The sequence below is a fragment of the Leucopleurus acutus genome (genome assembly GCF_964270905.1).
Source record: "Leucopleurus acutus genome assembly, chromosome: 9".
Classification (NCBI taxonomy): Eukaryota; Metazoa; Chordata; class Mammalia; order Artiodactyla; family Delphinidae; genus Leucopleurus; species Leucopleurus acutus.
Genome location: NC_139144.1, coordinates 68,555,193 through 68,569,627, shown reverse-complemented (window position 1 = coordinate 68,569,627; position 14,435 = coordinate 68,555,193). Strand labels below are relative to the sequence as shown.

Below are 14,435 nucleotides of genomic sequence, written 5' to 3'. Positions count from 1 at the left end.
TCCTCCTCTATATAGAACTATCCTTTCTGGATTGTTCCTAACAAAATAGGGCATTAATAAGAGAAGATCGAAGAAAACAACCTGCATTTTTATTCTTTTAAAAGTCCGACACTTGACTGATGGTCTTCCTCTGCATTGCACATCTTTAGACAGTCTCTCTAGTGACCATCTTAAACATGTATCTTTTGTAGGTGTCCTATCCTTATCCATCTTCTCCAGTATCATGAAAATCTAGCCATGAACATACTCAGGGAATGTGTGCAAATGTGTGTGAATTTCTGAGCATTTCAGGGTTTGGAGACCTTCAGATTGTGCAGCTAAGTAGTGTTCCCTTGTACCTGCCATGATAATAATACCTGTGGATATCTAACCTGAGGTCACATGTTGCATAAAGCATATTTTACATAAATTTTGGCTAGTGTTCCTATTAGAAGAAGCGTGCGTTCCCAGACCATTGTTTTCACTTTCCCGAAATTTTTGTTTTTAAAAGTTTTCACAGTAAATATATTTGTAGTCTTGGAGTGTGGAAAGCCACTCTAAGTAGGGCACAAAACCCAGAAGTCATAAAGAAAAAGATTGACAAATTTGACTACCAAAAAATAAAAACAACCCTACAAAACCTTCATGTTTGGAAAGAATTCCAGAAACAAAGTCAAAAACAGCAAATTAAGGAAAACAATTGGCAGCATGCATGATAAATAGAGGGCTGATTCCTCAATCTGCAGGATCTCTTATGAATAAATTAGCTGCCCCCAAAACAGATGGCCAAAAGCTATAAACAAAGATGATTTATTTCTCTCTCTTGATCTATAAATCTCTATATATAGTCTATCTGTAGATATATATAGATAGATGGATCTATATAGATCTATATATGGCTATTTAGCTATAGCTGTATAGATCTATATAGATATGGATACATATGAAAGAAAAAACTCAATCTTTCTCTCAAAAGAGATGAAAATCTACACTCCTAGATAATCAAGGTGTGAGGCAAAGACGCTGTGGTGTCAAGAGTATAAATTGGTACAGCCTCTTTGGAGGGCAATTTAGCTGTATCCACCCAAGCTTAAAATACATATGTCTTTGTCCTAACAATTTTACTGCTGGGAATTTATCCAATAGATAGACTCATAAAAGCACTGCAGGGCACACACACACACACACACACACACACACACACACACACACACACACACACACACACACACACCATACACACCCATACAGGGCTGTATGCGTCATTGCTTTCAGTAATCAAAAACTGAAACCTGTTAACTGTCTATCAGTTGGGACTAGTTAAATGCATTAGGTAATAACCATGTGATAGAATACTGTGTAGCTGTAAGAAAGAATGTGTTATGCTGCCTCAGAGGCATCTAAAAATTTTATTAAGTGCAAAAGCAGGTTACAGAACATTGTGTATGGAGTGACAGCGTTATGCACAGGGAAAGGATGTATATATGTATGTTGATAAAAGGATAAAAAGGATTCTCAAGGGGCACAAGAAACTGTTAACATTAGGCTAACTTTATCATTTTATAACTTCTGGTAGTACTTACATATTTCTATACCATGTGCTGGTGTTATTTTTAATTAAATAAATACACATACAAATACATATCATAATGTCACTACAGTATACAAGAGGTGAATCATAACATTCCATGCTAAAACCATTCCAGTATTCCAAACTATTAGATTTTTAAGAGCCGTTTTATATATGACCCGAGCTCTTCTTGCCTTTTATCCCTCATTTGGCCCGTGTGGACATATTAAATAAAACTGCTGATCAAGTACCTACTGTTGCTTTGTCAGCTCTAAGCATAACCCTGCCTTTCTGTTCTCTCTCGTTTGGAGAAATGATATTAGAGGCATCTGGGTCAGAGGGCTTGTCACACTGATTTTGGGGGCAGTTACCCTAGCTAAAAGAAAAGCAGTGTTATCTCACTCTCTCTGTGGATTCAGGTTAGCAGAGATTCTTAACGGGGAGGCCATTAAAATTTTTGGAACCAATTTCTCTCCACGGAGCTGAGAAACTTGAAAAGAATTGTAAGCTGTCGTAAGTTCTAGTTCTCTCCATTGCCCTATGAGCCTAACTCAGAGAGAAGCCAGTGGAGGCTTTTAGGCAGAGGAGTGACAAGATCACTCTGGCTGCTGCCCAAGAACAGACTGTAGGTGGCAGGGGGACAGGTTAGGAGTTCAGTGCAGCAGTCCCGGCAGGAGATGAAGATGGTGCGGGCTGCCTGCGTTGTAAGGATGCGGAGGGTCTGAAGGAGTGTTAGAGGGCAAGCACTAGCACTTCCTGATACTTTGGATGTGGTGCCCCTTGAGAGAGGCTGCGAGGATGGCCCGGTATTTGGGCACAATAAACAGTAGTGCTGTTTACTGGAACAGAAAGTTTGGGAAGGGGAAAATGAAGAGTTCGAGATGCCTGTTATGTGCCCATGAGCACAACGTGTCAACCAGGCAGTTAGGAATGTGTGTCGGGCAGCCTGGAGAATACAGGTGTGCCAGCCATCACAGGTACGTGGCATGGAAGGCCATGCGCTGGGTGAGGTTGTCCGCCACAGGGAAGGCAGGGCCCTGGGCACACTCTCAGGTTTGGAGGAGGAGCTGGCCAAGAAGCCAACAGAAGCAAGTGCCTCAAGGAGAAAGAAAGGAACACTTAGGTGTGCTGAAGGCTGCTGAGACAGTAGGAAGATCAGATGAGCGAGGAGGGTGTGCTGCACAGAGGTGTTGGTAGCATTATGGAGCTGCTGTCCGCGGAGGTAGGGGTGAGGGTGGAAGCCTCGTGGAGGTGAGGAGAAGAGAGAGTATGAGGTGAGGTGAGTTGCAGCTTTCGACCCACTCTTTATTCCAGAACTTTTGCAGAGAGTGGAAGCAGTGAAATGAGGGCCTGGCTGGAAGTAAATTGATTGGCTCAATGTACAAAGGTTTGTACATTTCTGTTTGTTTTTTTAAGACAGGACAAGCCTATTAGATATGTTTGCAGCTGGAAATGATCCACTGCAGGGAGAGAAACTGATGTACAGGTGAAAGGGGGACAAAACAGAAGCAGAATACCTGAGAAGGTGAGAGGGTAAGGGCTCTAGAGCTGCAGGGAAAGATTGACCTTGGATAGGAAATAGGGGCCAGGTGCATAGAATCAGGAAGAAGCAAAGCGTGAGAGTAGAGACCCTGGGCCGTGTCCTTGGAAATGAGAAGATGAAGGAACTCTGGCTGTGCTTTTTGAAGTAGGAAGGTGCAGGAACTCCTGGCTGACCGCTTTGATTTCCTCAATAAAATGTGAGGCAAGATCACTGGTGTGAGGGAAGCAGGGGATGGGGGAGTTTAAGGAGAGAAGAAAAGGTGTGAAGGAGTCATTTTGGAGGGACATAGCAGACATTCTAGGAAAGCGTAGTCTGGTTGCTGGGCAATATTGAGTGTACATTTGAAAATATCTGTGAAACCTGTGATCCTAAGGACATTTTAGATTACTTCTTAATTGGTATCACGGACCCGGAACCATTCTGGAAGTTTCTTGGGAATAATTTTAAGTAGGACCTTAAAGAATAGAGATGGTAAATACCTGGCACACCTGTACCATACATACCCGTTTGTGTTCACCTGTGATCGCTCGGAGGCTGTTGCCCTCTGAGCCCGGGCCCAGAACTTTCTCAGTCCAGGACATTAGGCAGTCACACTGAGCTGTTTGAGGGGCTCAAGGCGAAACTTGTTTTCTATCCTTAGCACAATTCCAGAAAATAAAACTTACTATCTGATACAATCACCCATATAGCTGCTAGACTCTTTTCAGTTGTGCTAACTGCTTGAAAAATCAGAACTAAGGTTATTTTAGTTTTTAATAATGTAGATTTCCCCCCAAACATAAAAATATTGCAGACTCATGGAATATTTGAAAAGTGAAGCCTGCTACAAAACATTATGTAGAATATTACAGTTCATAAATAACAATGGGTCATATCTTGATTTGTTTCCTTGGGTTGTATTTATGCAAATATGTGTGCATATATATTCATTTATTTCTTCATGCACTTAGTGGAATTTTTTTGAACTCCTGGTAAATGCCAGGCTCTGTTCTAGGTACCGGAAATAAAGTGGTGAGCAAATCTGACATACTTTTTCTCCTTTACGTTCCACTGGATACATGCCCACACCCATACACATATACCTCTGCCCCTCAAACAAGAAAATATATTTGCATCCTCCCCTTTCTCCTAATATTCCATCATGAAGATGTGCCCATGCTATCCTATTTCTCTGAAAGTTTCATTTTTAATTCCATAGGATATTTCATCCTATGACTATATCATGAGTTTTTTAACCATTGTCCTATTGTTGAACATTTTGGTGGCTTCCAGGGTTTGAATCTAATGCTATTTTGAGAGCTCCAAAGGTACCACACATCTGTCTAGATATCTAAATGCATCCTTTCAGTCAGGGATGCTCATCACCACTCAGGATTCCTCCAGCTCCGCTGCTCATGAACTCCTTAGGCCGCCTGGCCCAGTCGGCTTGCCTGTCCTCGCCTCCTGCCACTTTCTCCTTTGCTCTCCAACCCCAGATACACTGGTCCTCCTTCTGTCCCTCCAGACATGACGGACTTGTTCCTCCTGTACCTCCTTTGTACTAACCATTCCTGCTGCCCAGAATATCTTCCTCGGCCCTTGCCTGATGTGCCTGACTCCTTATCAATCAGATCTCTGCATCAATGTTGCTTTTTAGGCTGCTTGTCCCTGAAAACCACTCCATCTTAAAAAGCCACCCGTCACTATCTCATTCCTCTTTTAGGTTTTGCTATGAACTCATCGATATTTAATTTCTTACTGTTAATTTGTTTTATTGTCTGCCCCCCACCTCGAGGACGTAAGCTCCAGGAGGGCAAGAAGCTTGCCTCCTGTTTGTTGCAGAATCCTAAATATATAGAGCAGCGCCTGGCTCAGAGTAAGCTTCCAGGAGTATTTGTTGAATCAGTGAGTGAGGATTCTGTCTTTGATTTTGAAGGGGCATAGCTGCCCAGGCTCTATCTTAGCTCCCGCATGGACAAGCTGTGTGACCCTGGGCAAGTTACTTAACTTCTCTACACTTCCATTTCCTTTGTAAAATGAAGATAATGAAAGCTCCTGCCTGATAGATTGAATGAAGTCCTTCAGGAAGATATTTTGAATAGTGGCTCATAAAAAACACTAGGTGGGAATTCCCTGGCAGTCCAGTGGTTAGGACTCCGCACTTTCACTGCCGAGGGCCTGGATTCGATCCCTGGTCGGGGAACTAAGATCCTGCAAGCCACGCAGCGCAGCCAAAAACTGAAAATCTCTAAGTAACTGTCAGCTGTTTTTATTAGTGGTATTAACAGCACCAAACACTATTAATTATGACAATGAAATCATTTTTGAGTCCTCATTATTATCATAATCTCTATAGTAAATGCAGACTTCCTGCTGGGAGAAAAATGTGTTTTTCAAGGAATTCAAAGTGACTCACTTGGTTTAAATATTGTATGTTACTGTTAATGCTGTATCGCCATTTGAAAATTTTGGAGAATGGTACATCTTTGAACAATGTAGGAAGATAAATAAAGTGATTCTCCCTTTCTAAAAAATGGAATTTAGAAAAAAAATAAAAAAATAAAAAATGGAATTTAGGGTTTGAGCCGTTTGTCATCTATATGGGTATCAGTGAATGAGTAGGAAAGGTTCTTATTCTCCTGCACCTTCCTTTGCTTCCTTCTTCTATTCTAGTTTCTGATGCAAAATGTCAAGTTTTGGTTATAATTACATGGGAAACCATAGTATATGTCTCTGACCAAGTGATAGCAGTATGGGTTTCATCTGTCTTGGTCACTGAAGGATTGCATTGGTTTCCCTGCTGAATCCCCTTCTTTCTGCGGGGCTGCTTCCAGGTGACAGTGAAGGGGAGCTGGATGGGGAGGATGGGGGCACTTGGGGTGGAGTCCCTTTGCTCTCAGTTCCTGTGTGGGTTCTGTTTTTTCTGCTCTGCAATCTTAGCTCTGTTATAGTTCACATGGGGCTCCTCTGATATTTCTAATCAGTTTCTGTTTGGGAGAAGATGCCTCATTGTTGGGGTCAAATATACCTTCTTCCCCTTCCTCTGAAATATGACAAGTTTCAAAGGAGAATATGAGAATGGCAGAGTGCTTCAACCATTGCAGTTTTGAGTTAATAACTACAAAGATATTCAGTTATTTCTATTAAGCAAAAACACAGGCAGAAAAATTTATTATCTTATTTTTCCTACCTTCTGTCCCAACTGAAAGGTAGATATGGAAACCTTGACTGGGTGAATGAGAAATACAGAAGACACATTATTATCTAGAAGTTCAGCTCCTCCAGTATACTTCTGTCCTGCATGTAGAAGCAACATGCAAATGCCTTAAAAAGGGGAACTTTAATTGGAGACAAAGCTGCTAATTTGGTTGCCTAATTATTTAGGCAATAGCTAATGCACAGTGAAACACCAGTTGTTAAAAAGTGGAATTTACAAACCCCATTGTGCTGTGCTGGAAGACTTTCCGAAACCCAGAAAGATGATTTGGGTGTCTAATGAAGCTTTTGAACATTGTGTGTAGGCAGTTATTACTCAGAGTATTGACTGAACGGGTGAACATGCTGTATAAATTTGTGTAATTGCTTAATTAAGCAAATAGCTTTCTGTCATTTATAGATAATAATTTTACTTAAAAAGTAAACATTCTCCCCTCCGCACTGCCATACCCGCTCCATTTCTGGGGTTTTACTGTTCTTGGGTTCTTGCTTTTCCTTGAGATGGGAATATGGGTCCTGTCGAAAGAGGGCAACTGATTCCCGCTGTGAAATTGACAGGCATTGCCTGAAGGTGGAGTCATTATGATTGGAAACCTGCCCTTGGTTTGTAATACTCATCTGGTCTTGTGCTTTTGGCCTTTGAGTCTTCATTTCTCAATGAGATGTTAATATTTTGTCTGTTGTGGTTTCCTCCGTGAATACTGTGCTTTGTTTTTGTCCCCGGTGAGGCTCAAAACGCCCACCAGCTCCATGAACGAATCCAGTCGTCGAGTATGGACGCCAAGCTGGAGGCCCTGAAGGACTTGGCCAGCCTCTCCCGGGATGTCACGTTTGCCCAGGAGTTTATCAATCTGGATGGCATCTCTCTCCTCACGCAGATGGTTGAAAGCGGCACTGAGTAAGCATCTTTTACCTAGACTTCCAATCCGTCCTGTACTTTGTAACGTTTTGGGTATTTGTTACTTTTCTTGTACTTGCAATTTCTAGTTTTAAATGCCAGCAATTGTCTAGGCTCAGGGAAAAAAAAATGGCGTTTAAGATAATGTGTGGTCTGTGGTTTCGTAATATATCACTATGTTCTCCACCCACCAACTAGCCATTATCTAAGACAATCTCTGAAATTTTAGATTTATAAGCAAAAATATTAGTCATTATCTCTAAGGGCCTTTCCAACACAAATTATAATTCTTCAAAATATAAATCCCTCACATCCTTTGCTTATCCCTAAAAAAAAATTTCCTTCCCTGACTCCATTTTTTTAAAAAGTTAGAATACCTCCTTATGTTTCAAAGTCTTAAACCAGGTCGAAATAACATCCCTGAAGTAATTTTTTAAAAAATTAACACTTGACTGATGAAATACATATCCTTAATTATTTATCATTAAGTACAATAAACATTTATTAGGTACCCATTGTGTGCAAAAAAGTGGAAGTTGGGAAAATTTTAAATGATGTGAACCTTGCCATCTAAATATTTATGGAGGCAGAATTCAGTTGAGGTACAATTCCTCCTGAGGGCTGGGAGTCTAGAGGTTGGACCAGTTACATCTCATGGAACCTTATAGGGGGATGCGGGGGGAGGTATCAGTGAATGCGCCTTGAAGGAGTTTGAGTTCTACCATGAGCAAGGAAGGAATGGTCATTGGGGAGCTCACCTTCTCAGGTTAGGGTTTGATCTCTGGTGTGATTCTCTGGCTACAGAGCCAGATGGGTCTAGCTTTTACATGTGCGGACAGATAATTCCCTTGACCACAGAATACCAGGGTAGGGTCCACAGGACACTGCTCATTTCCGTATAGTCAGGTGCAACTGGTGAAGACTGTTAGAGCATGCCAGTTAGAGCATGTGCGAATGCTGAGCCAGCTAACTACATAGTCATTTGCTAAATAAATAATGTGCAGAGTTGAGATAGGCATTTGTTAGGAAAGAATAAATAGCATTTAGAATTGGGGTGTAAACCTGGGCCAGTTAAATCTCTCTTCAGTACGTGGTGATTTAAAGAATGACCTGCTGACTGTACATGGTAGAGACCTATCTTGACCCACTCCCTTCCTTCCTTCCTTTCTTCCTTCCTGTCTCCTCCTACACTTGGCATTATTTAGCCTCTGTAGTTGGCACTAATGAAGATTCTTTTTTTTCCCCTCATTCAAAGAGAGCATGTTTTATAACAGCAAGACTATCTCCTGTATAAGAATGTTCTCTAGAGTTTGGAGTTGGAGGCCTTCATAAAGAAGTAGAGGAAATATCTAGGGGTGAATGGGGGCAGGGGAGTCAAATCCAAGAGGACTGGCAGGCAGGACTGGGTGATCTGGAAAGGCTCAGTTGTAGACAGGTATCATTTAGTTTTTTGATGATGACTAAAACTCTGCTCATTACATTTTTGGCAAACATCAGCTTAGAGTAGGGCAGAGAATCTCAAATCCTGGGTGTTACCAGAATCCAGAGTGGTTACTGAAAAATTGGGGTTGGAGCTTGAAACAGCTTGAGGAAAGTTAAATCAGTTTAAGGATCCAGGAGACTGGCCCAAGGAAAAGGAGAAAGAGGGTTCTGTCTTTGTTGGAAGCTCCAGCTGAAATCTAGGGTAGCGCGTGTCAGATCCCTCGTTCCTTGTTACTAGTGAGCAGTGGATTGTAATCAGAGTTGTGATTGCAACCACCTTCCCTGGTAACTGTGGACAACTTCATGGGACTGCCACATGCGGTAGGCCCCTCTTCACGCCCGCCACTGCTTCTGGTGGGACAGTGAGCCCTGGGAGCTTCTGCCTCCATCACATTTACAAGGTGTTAGATAAAAATGTAAAACTGTCCTCATGTTTATTGATTTATCTAAGTCCCAGCCATTGATGTATCAAAAACACTGCATCGGAGCCAGTCATAATGGAACCTGCTAATATTAGGTGGTTCTGCCACAGATACCTAAGTATCCAGGGGCTTAAGCTCTGGAATATTCAGAATGACATTGTGTTAATACTTCCAAATTTATCAGAATTGCAATTATAATTACAATTACAGTGGTACATACGCTGAAAGCCAGAGTCCATGTGATATGCGCCCTGAATAGAGGACTGGAGCTGAGCTCCAGTACCTCTGGAGGTTGGCAGTTATATATTTGACAATGAGGGAAAATGCATGTTAGGGGCTTTACTTTTTTAGTTTCTCATTATATTTGTTTGCTAGTGCTTCCATAACAAAATATCACAGACCAGGTGGCTTAAAGAACAGAAATTTACATTCGCACAGTGCTGGTGGCTGGAAGCCCAAAATCAAGGTGTTGGCAGGCTTGGTTTCTTCTGCAGCTTTCTCCTTGATTTGCTAATGGCCACCTTCTTCCTAAGTCCTCACATCATCTTTCCTCTGAGCACAAGCATCCCTGGTGTCTCTGTGTGTGTCTAAATTTCCTCCTCTTATAAGGACACCAGTCAGATTGGATTAGGACACACCCTAATGACCTCATTTTAACTTAATCACCTCTTTAAAGGCTCTATCTCCAAATACTGTCCCATTCTGAGGCACTGGGGGCAGGGATTCGACTTATGAATTTGGGGGGGGGGGACACAATTCAGCTGATAAGACTCATCAAAGGGACACTCCCACCTTGTGCTCCAGAAGAGAAAGAGTAAAAACTGATACTATGTATTGTCTTGTCAACCTTAGGACTTTTCATCTGTGCTGTTGCCTTACTCTATAATTCATCTTGACTTACTGAGTGACCCAAAGACTGATCACTGGGGACAGGAGGTCTGAATTATATCTATGTTTCACATGTTAATACTGAATTTACTTTATGTGAACCACAGTAACTGAATTCTTTTTTTCTATACTGTATCATCCTCATTAATATTTTAATTATTTATAATCTGTAAGCCATCCCAATTTGTTACATGCAGCCAGATTTCAGACAGATGAGCAAAACTCAAGACCAGATCTTGGGTGAGTTCCGGTTTGCATTGTCTCTTACACTTTCCCAACACACTATGTTACTGGGAAGGGATGATGTCTCTCTGAATCACCTTAGTGTGTGCCCTCATCACCATTTTATATAAGTTATAGGTCATGCTACACTTAGGGATGGAGGAAAGAGGGCACTGGAGCTGTACAACCTCCTCCCTTCCTTCTGCAAGGTCCTGCAACTCATGCTAAGAAGCTGCTCATTTAATGCACAGCTATTTTCAGATCTTTTGCTCAGATGAAAAAGAAAAGAGAAAGACACTTTTCTTAAAAGGAAACCCGGCTTCTCAATTAAACTTAAACAAGACTTTAATTAATTAACAGGAAACCTCTGGAATATAAACTGCACAAATTAAATAGACCCTACAATTTGGAAGGCATTTACTTATGACTCCTGGGCAGACTTCCAGCTGGGAAGGGCAGAGGTTTCCTGAGCCGGACCTGTGGAAATTTTTAGGAAACATTGAAGAAATGTAGCTGGAATTTTTCTGCTTACTTTGAGCTGTAATGAGGTTCAAAGATAGACTTGCCTGTTTGCCATTGCCCAAGGCTGAGCTTTTAAAAGTCTCTCTCCAGCTGGTACCAGGAGCGACGATGGGGGGAAAATTAGCCACAAAGGAGCAAGGAGAGGAAGTGTCACTTTGGCAGAACACAGTGTCTAAAACTTGAATTTTAATTTTTCCATTCTTGTGGAATTTTGAAATTCCATGTCTAGTTTCAGCTTGAAACATCGATGTAGAAGCAAATAAATTTGTGGGGAAACTTGTTTCCCCAACCTGAGCCAGGAAATGGTGCCCATTAAGGAATGGGCAGTGGTTTTTTGTAAAGATTTCTCAGAAATTATATATTTTATTTTATTTGAAAGAAAAAATATTGTACCTGCAACTCTAAATCCATTGTAGTGAATAACACTGCTTTTCTTTGGGTTTTAACAAAACACTGTGTTCTTTTTCTATGCTGCTATGCACATAGACAGTTGGACGGTTTACCCTGTGCCCTTCTACTGTTCACCCATCAGAAGAACAGGGGGAACATTTCCAAGAATGAAAGGATCCTTATAGTTTCCCACTTGGCAACATGACAGGAAGATTATGCCCTTGGAATATGAGTAAGCAGTAGCAACACTCTGGCAGAAAAGTTAAGAGTGAAAGAAGTTAAATTCACATGTTTACGAAAAACTCATTTTTTTTGAATTAGCTTTTTCTCCTTAATAAAAAAAATATATTTATTGTTTAAAAAATAAGTGTAAATAAGCAGAAGGAGGAGAATAAGAGTCATTTGTAATCTCCCTTTCCAGAGACAAATATTTTTAACATCTTGGTGTATATTGTTTTTGTATATTCTTTTAGATACACACACATATGCACTGGCTTTACAAAAGTAGAATTATATTATTCATGCTCTCTGTAGCCTGCTTTTTGTACCTAACAATATTCCCATGTGATTAAATATTATTCCCCTCATCATTTTTGTTATCTGCCTATTAATTCATTTTTAAAGCTCTGTTGAGGTACAATTGATATGCAGTGTAATAGGAGAATTTCAAGGATATGCAGAGTAGAGTTAACCATTCCCCTGTTGTTGGATATTTACACTGCTTTCAGGTTTTTTCAGGATTATGAACATTCTCTCATCAGTTTTTCTTTCAGCAGAATCTCTGTGAATATTTATTCTGTTGGAATAAAATTCCTGATTCAGAGGATATACACATGTTGAAGCTGTGTTAAATTAAGAACAGCCCCATAGCTTGTTGACGTGTCCTAATTTGTACTTTACCATTCATATCGGGGGTATGTCCATTCCTAACACCCTGGGCAACACTGGGCTGGCGTTTCCTTAGGGATTCTAGCTTTCCTAAGAAAAATAGCAGTGAGGTATTTGAGGAGCTTTCACTGATCTGGGGAATTTATAAGTACTTTGTATTTGCTTGGTTGGTCATTTCTCCAAAATTGGCTGTATTAGGAACAGGTCAAAGAGTCCCGTAGTTGTTTTAGAGATATGTAAAGCCCTTAAGTAATTGTCTTAAAAACAAACCACATTTGCTGTATAAACTATCAATCCCCTCCGCATTCTGTCATATAGATGGCACAGATGAGGATGTTTGGGTGTATGTATAGCTATGTGTGTTTGTGTTTATAACAATTGTCATTGTTAGCACACGAACAGTTTCATATTAAACTTCGATTATTCAGATCGTTTCCTCTTGGCTGGAATCAGAGCTGTGACTGTTTCTCAGGAGATGTGAAAATTGAGTTGTGACCTGAATTAAGCACCCTGAAATGATGTCTTGGCTTTGATGTTGCCTGGCACCCACACTTGAGAATGGATTTGTAGGTTTTATTCATTTAGCAAAGTATATATTATTTAAGTGCTGAATATTCCTGACCCTGGGTTAGGTACATGGGTGTATGTGTGTGCGTAGAAAATACAAACATGCATATGACAGTTTGCGACTACGTGTGACATTTTTTGAAATTTTGTCTTCACACAAAAGATGAATTTCTTTTTTGAAAGTAACTTTGTTAACCTCCACGGACATGGATTGTTGGCTCTAACTCATGCTGTCGCTTCTGAGAATTCAGTGTCTCTTATAATCCTTGGTTGTTCTGGAAGGTCCAGGCCAGGCCCAATTCATCAGCCACTCTTTGCCAGCCGCCAAGCACAGGTCACACCATGTGTGTCTTGCACTTCACCTCGGACAGAGGCCATGGGGAGGAACAAGTAGCTGCCCAGACAGAGTCGGAAAGAACCTGCTCTGTGTGGTCTGTGGGCCCCAGCTGAGAAGCCTGCTGCGTCTTCCCAGCTCCCTCTGTCTGCTCTCCTGGAGCTGCAGTTAGCAGAGCTCAGGGAGTTCCAACTGCAGCAGCCCTTCTGGGGCCCTGCCAGAAATTTGCATCACAAACGCTAAAGGGGCCAACCGTCTAGGGCTTTGTCGGGGGTTGTGTGGCAGAAAATCCCTTATGCTGGAACTCCGCCTCGCCATCCCTTTTTGCTTTGTTTCTGTGTCTTTGTCTATCACTCCGGTAATGGAAATGAGAAGGGGTCCACAGCCTGTTTAAAGAAGAGATTATCTTCTGCTAGGGAAGAGATGCCATAGCTTGGGCTGAGGTGAGGGGCTTCTGATCACTGTGAAATATCAGTCTTTCGAGAATCATTTGTTCTCCAGATATGTTTCTTTTAAAGTGGGTATATATTGAGAGAGAGAGAGAGAGAAACTCAGGAAAACAGACATCGCAACAAAAAGTTCGTCTTCTGCTTACGTTTACTCTGAAGCCAAAGTGAGGAAGTGGAGAAGTAAGAAACACTGTTTAGGCAATGAATTTCTCTCTGCACTCTGGTCAGGGAGAACTTTCTAAGGCCAGGGTCTGCTACAGGGGGTAGAACACATATATAAACCTAAGGATGCTCAGGCCCTAAGCGAGAAAGTTATTTTGGAAAATTGCAGTGACTGCTTTATATGTCACACACACACCCCACAAGCATTAATTTTGTAGCAGTTCTGTTAAAAGATTAACTGAGGCATATTAAAAATTTTTAGAGTGTATTTGAGCAAAAATCAGTTAGAATTGGTCAGTGCCAAACTGGAAGTGGTTAGGAACACTCTACCCACCGGGGCTGGTGGGGGAGAGGGGAGACTCTTGTAGAGAAGAAGTGGAAGCAAAGCAAGGGAGTTTTTGGATTAGCTGTAGTTTAAAGTCTAGTTGGCTGTTTGTGATTGCTTGTCCTTAGGTTTCCATTTCCTAACCTGGAGGCATTTGCAGGTTTAGGGTTTTAGATTGCTTTTACAGGCCTCCAGAGCACTAGAGCCCCTTCGGTCTAAAGGCCTCCTTGTTCAATTAATTTAACAGTTCCAGACTTAATGGAGAAGTTGCAAGATCAAGTTTCACCAGTTGTCCTGTTTGTGTCCTTTACAAAGACCTAACTCCAGAGAGCCCCTTGCACCCAGTTGTCCAGTCTTCTCCTAATTGTTGCAGGAAGGGGGGACTCCTTCCAGGGCCCGAGAGTGGGCTCTTATCTAACACTCAGAAATAAATTGTCCTAGGAGACACATGTACTGACAAAGCAAAAGACTTTATTGGAAAGGGGAGTCCGGGCAGAGAGCAGCAGCGTCAGGGAAGCTGGGAGAGCTGTTCCTCCACGTGGCTCACAATCTCAGGTTTTATGGCAATGGGGTTAGTTTCCAAGTGGTCTCTGGCCAGT

At 41.5% G+C, this 14,435-nt stretch overlaps 1 protein-coding gene across 1 annotated transcript in view; it reads left to right on the top strand.

Annotated features, from left to right (window-relative positions):
• The window catches only part of ELMO1 (engulfment and cell motility 1), a 495,322-nt gene that overhangs the window by 107,051 nt on the left and 373,836 nt on the right, over positions 1-14,435 (top strand). The window contains exon 6 of the mRNA XM_082847008.1: positions 7,016-7,185. Within this exon, the coding sequence (XP_082703134.1) occupies positions 7,016-7,185 (170 nt within the window). The remainder of the gene's footprint in view (positions 1-7,015; positions 7,186-14,435) is intronic.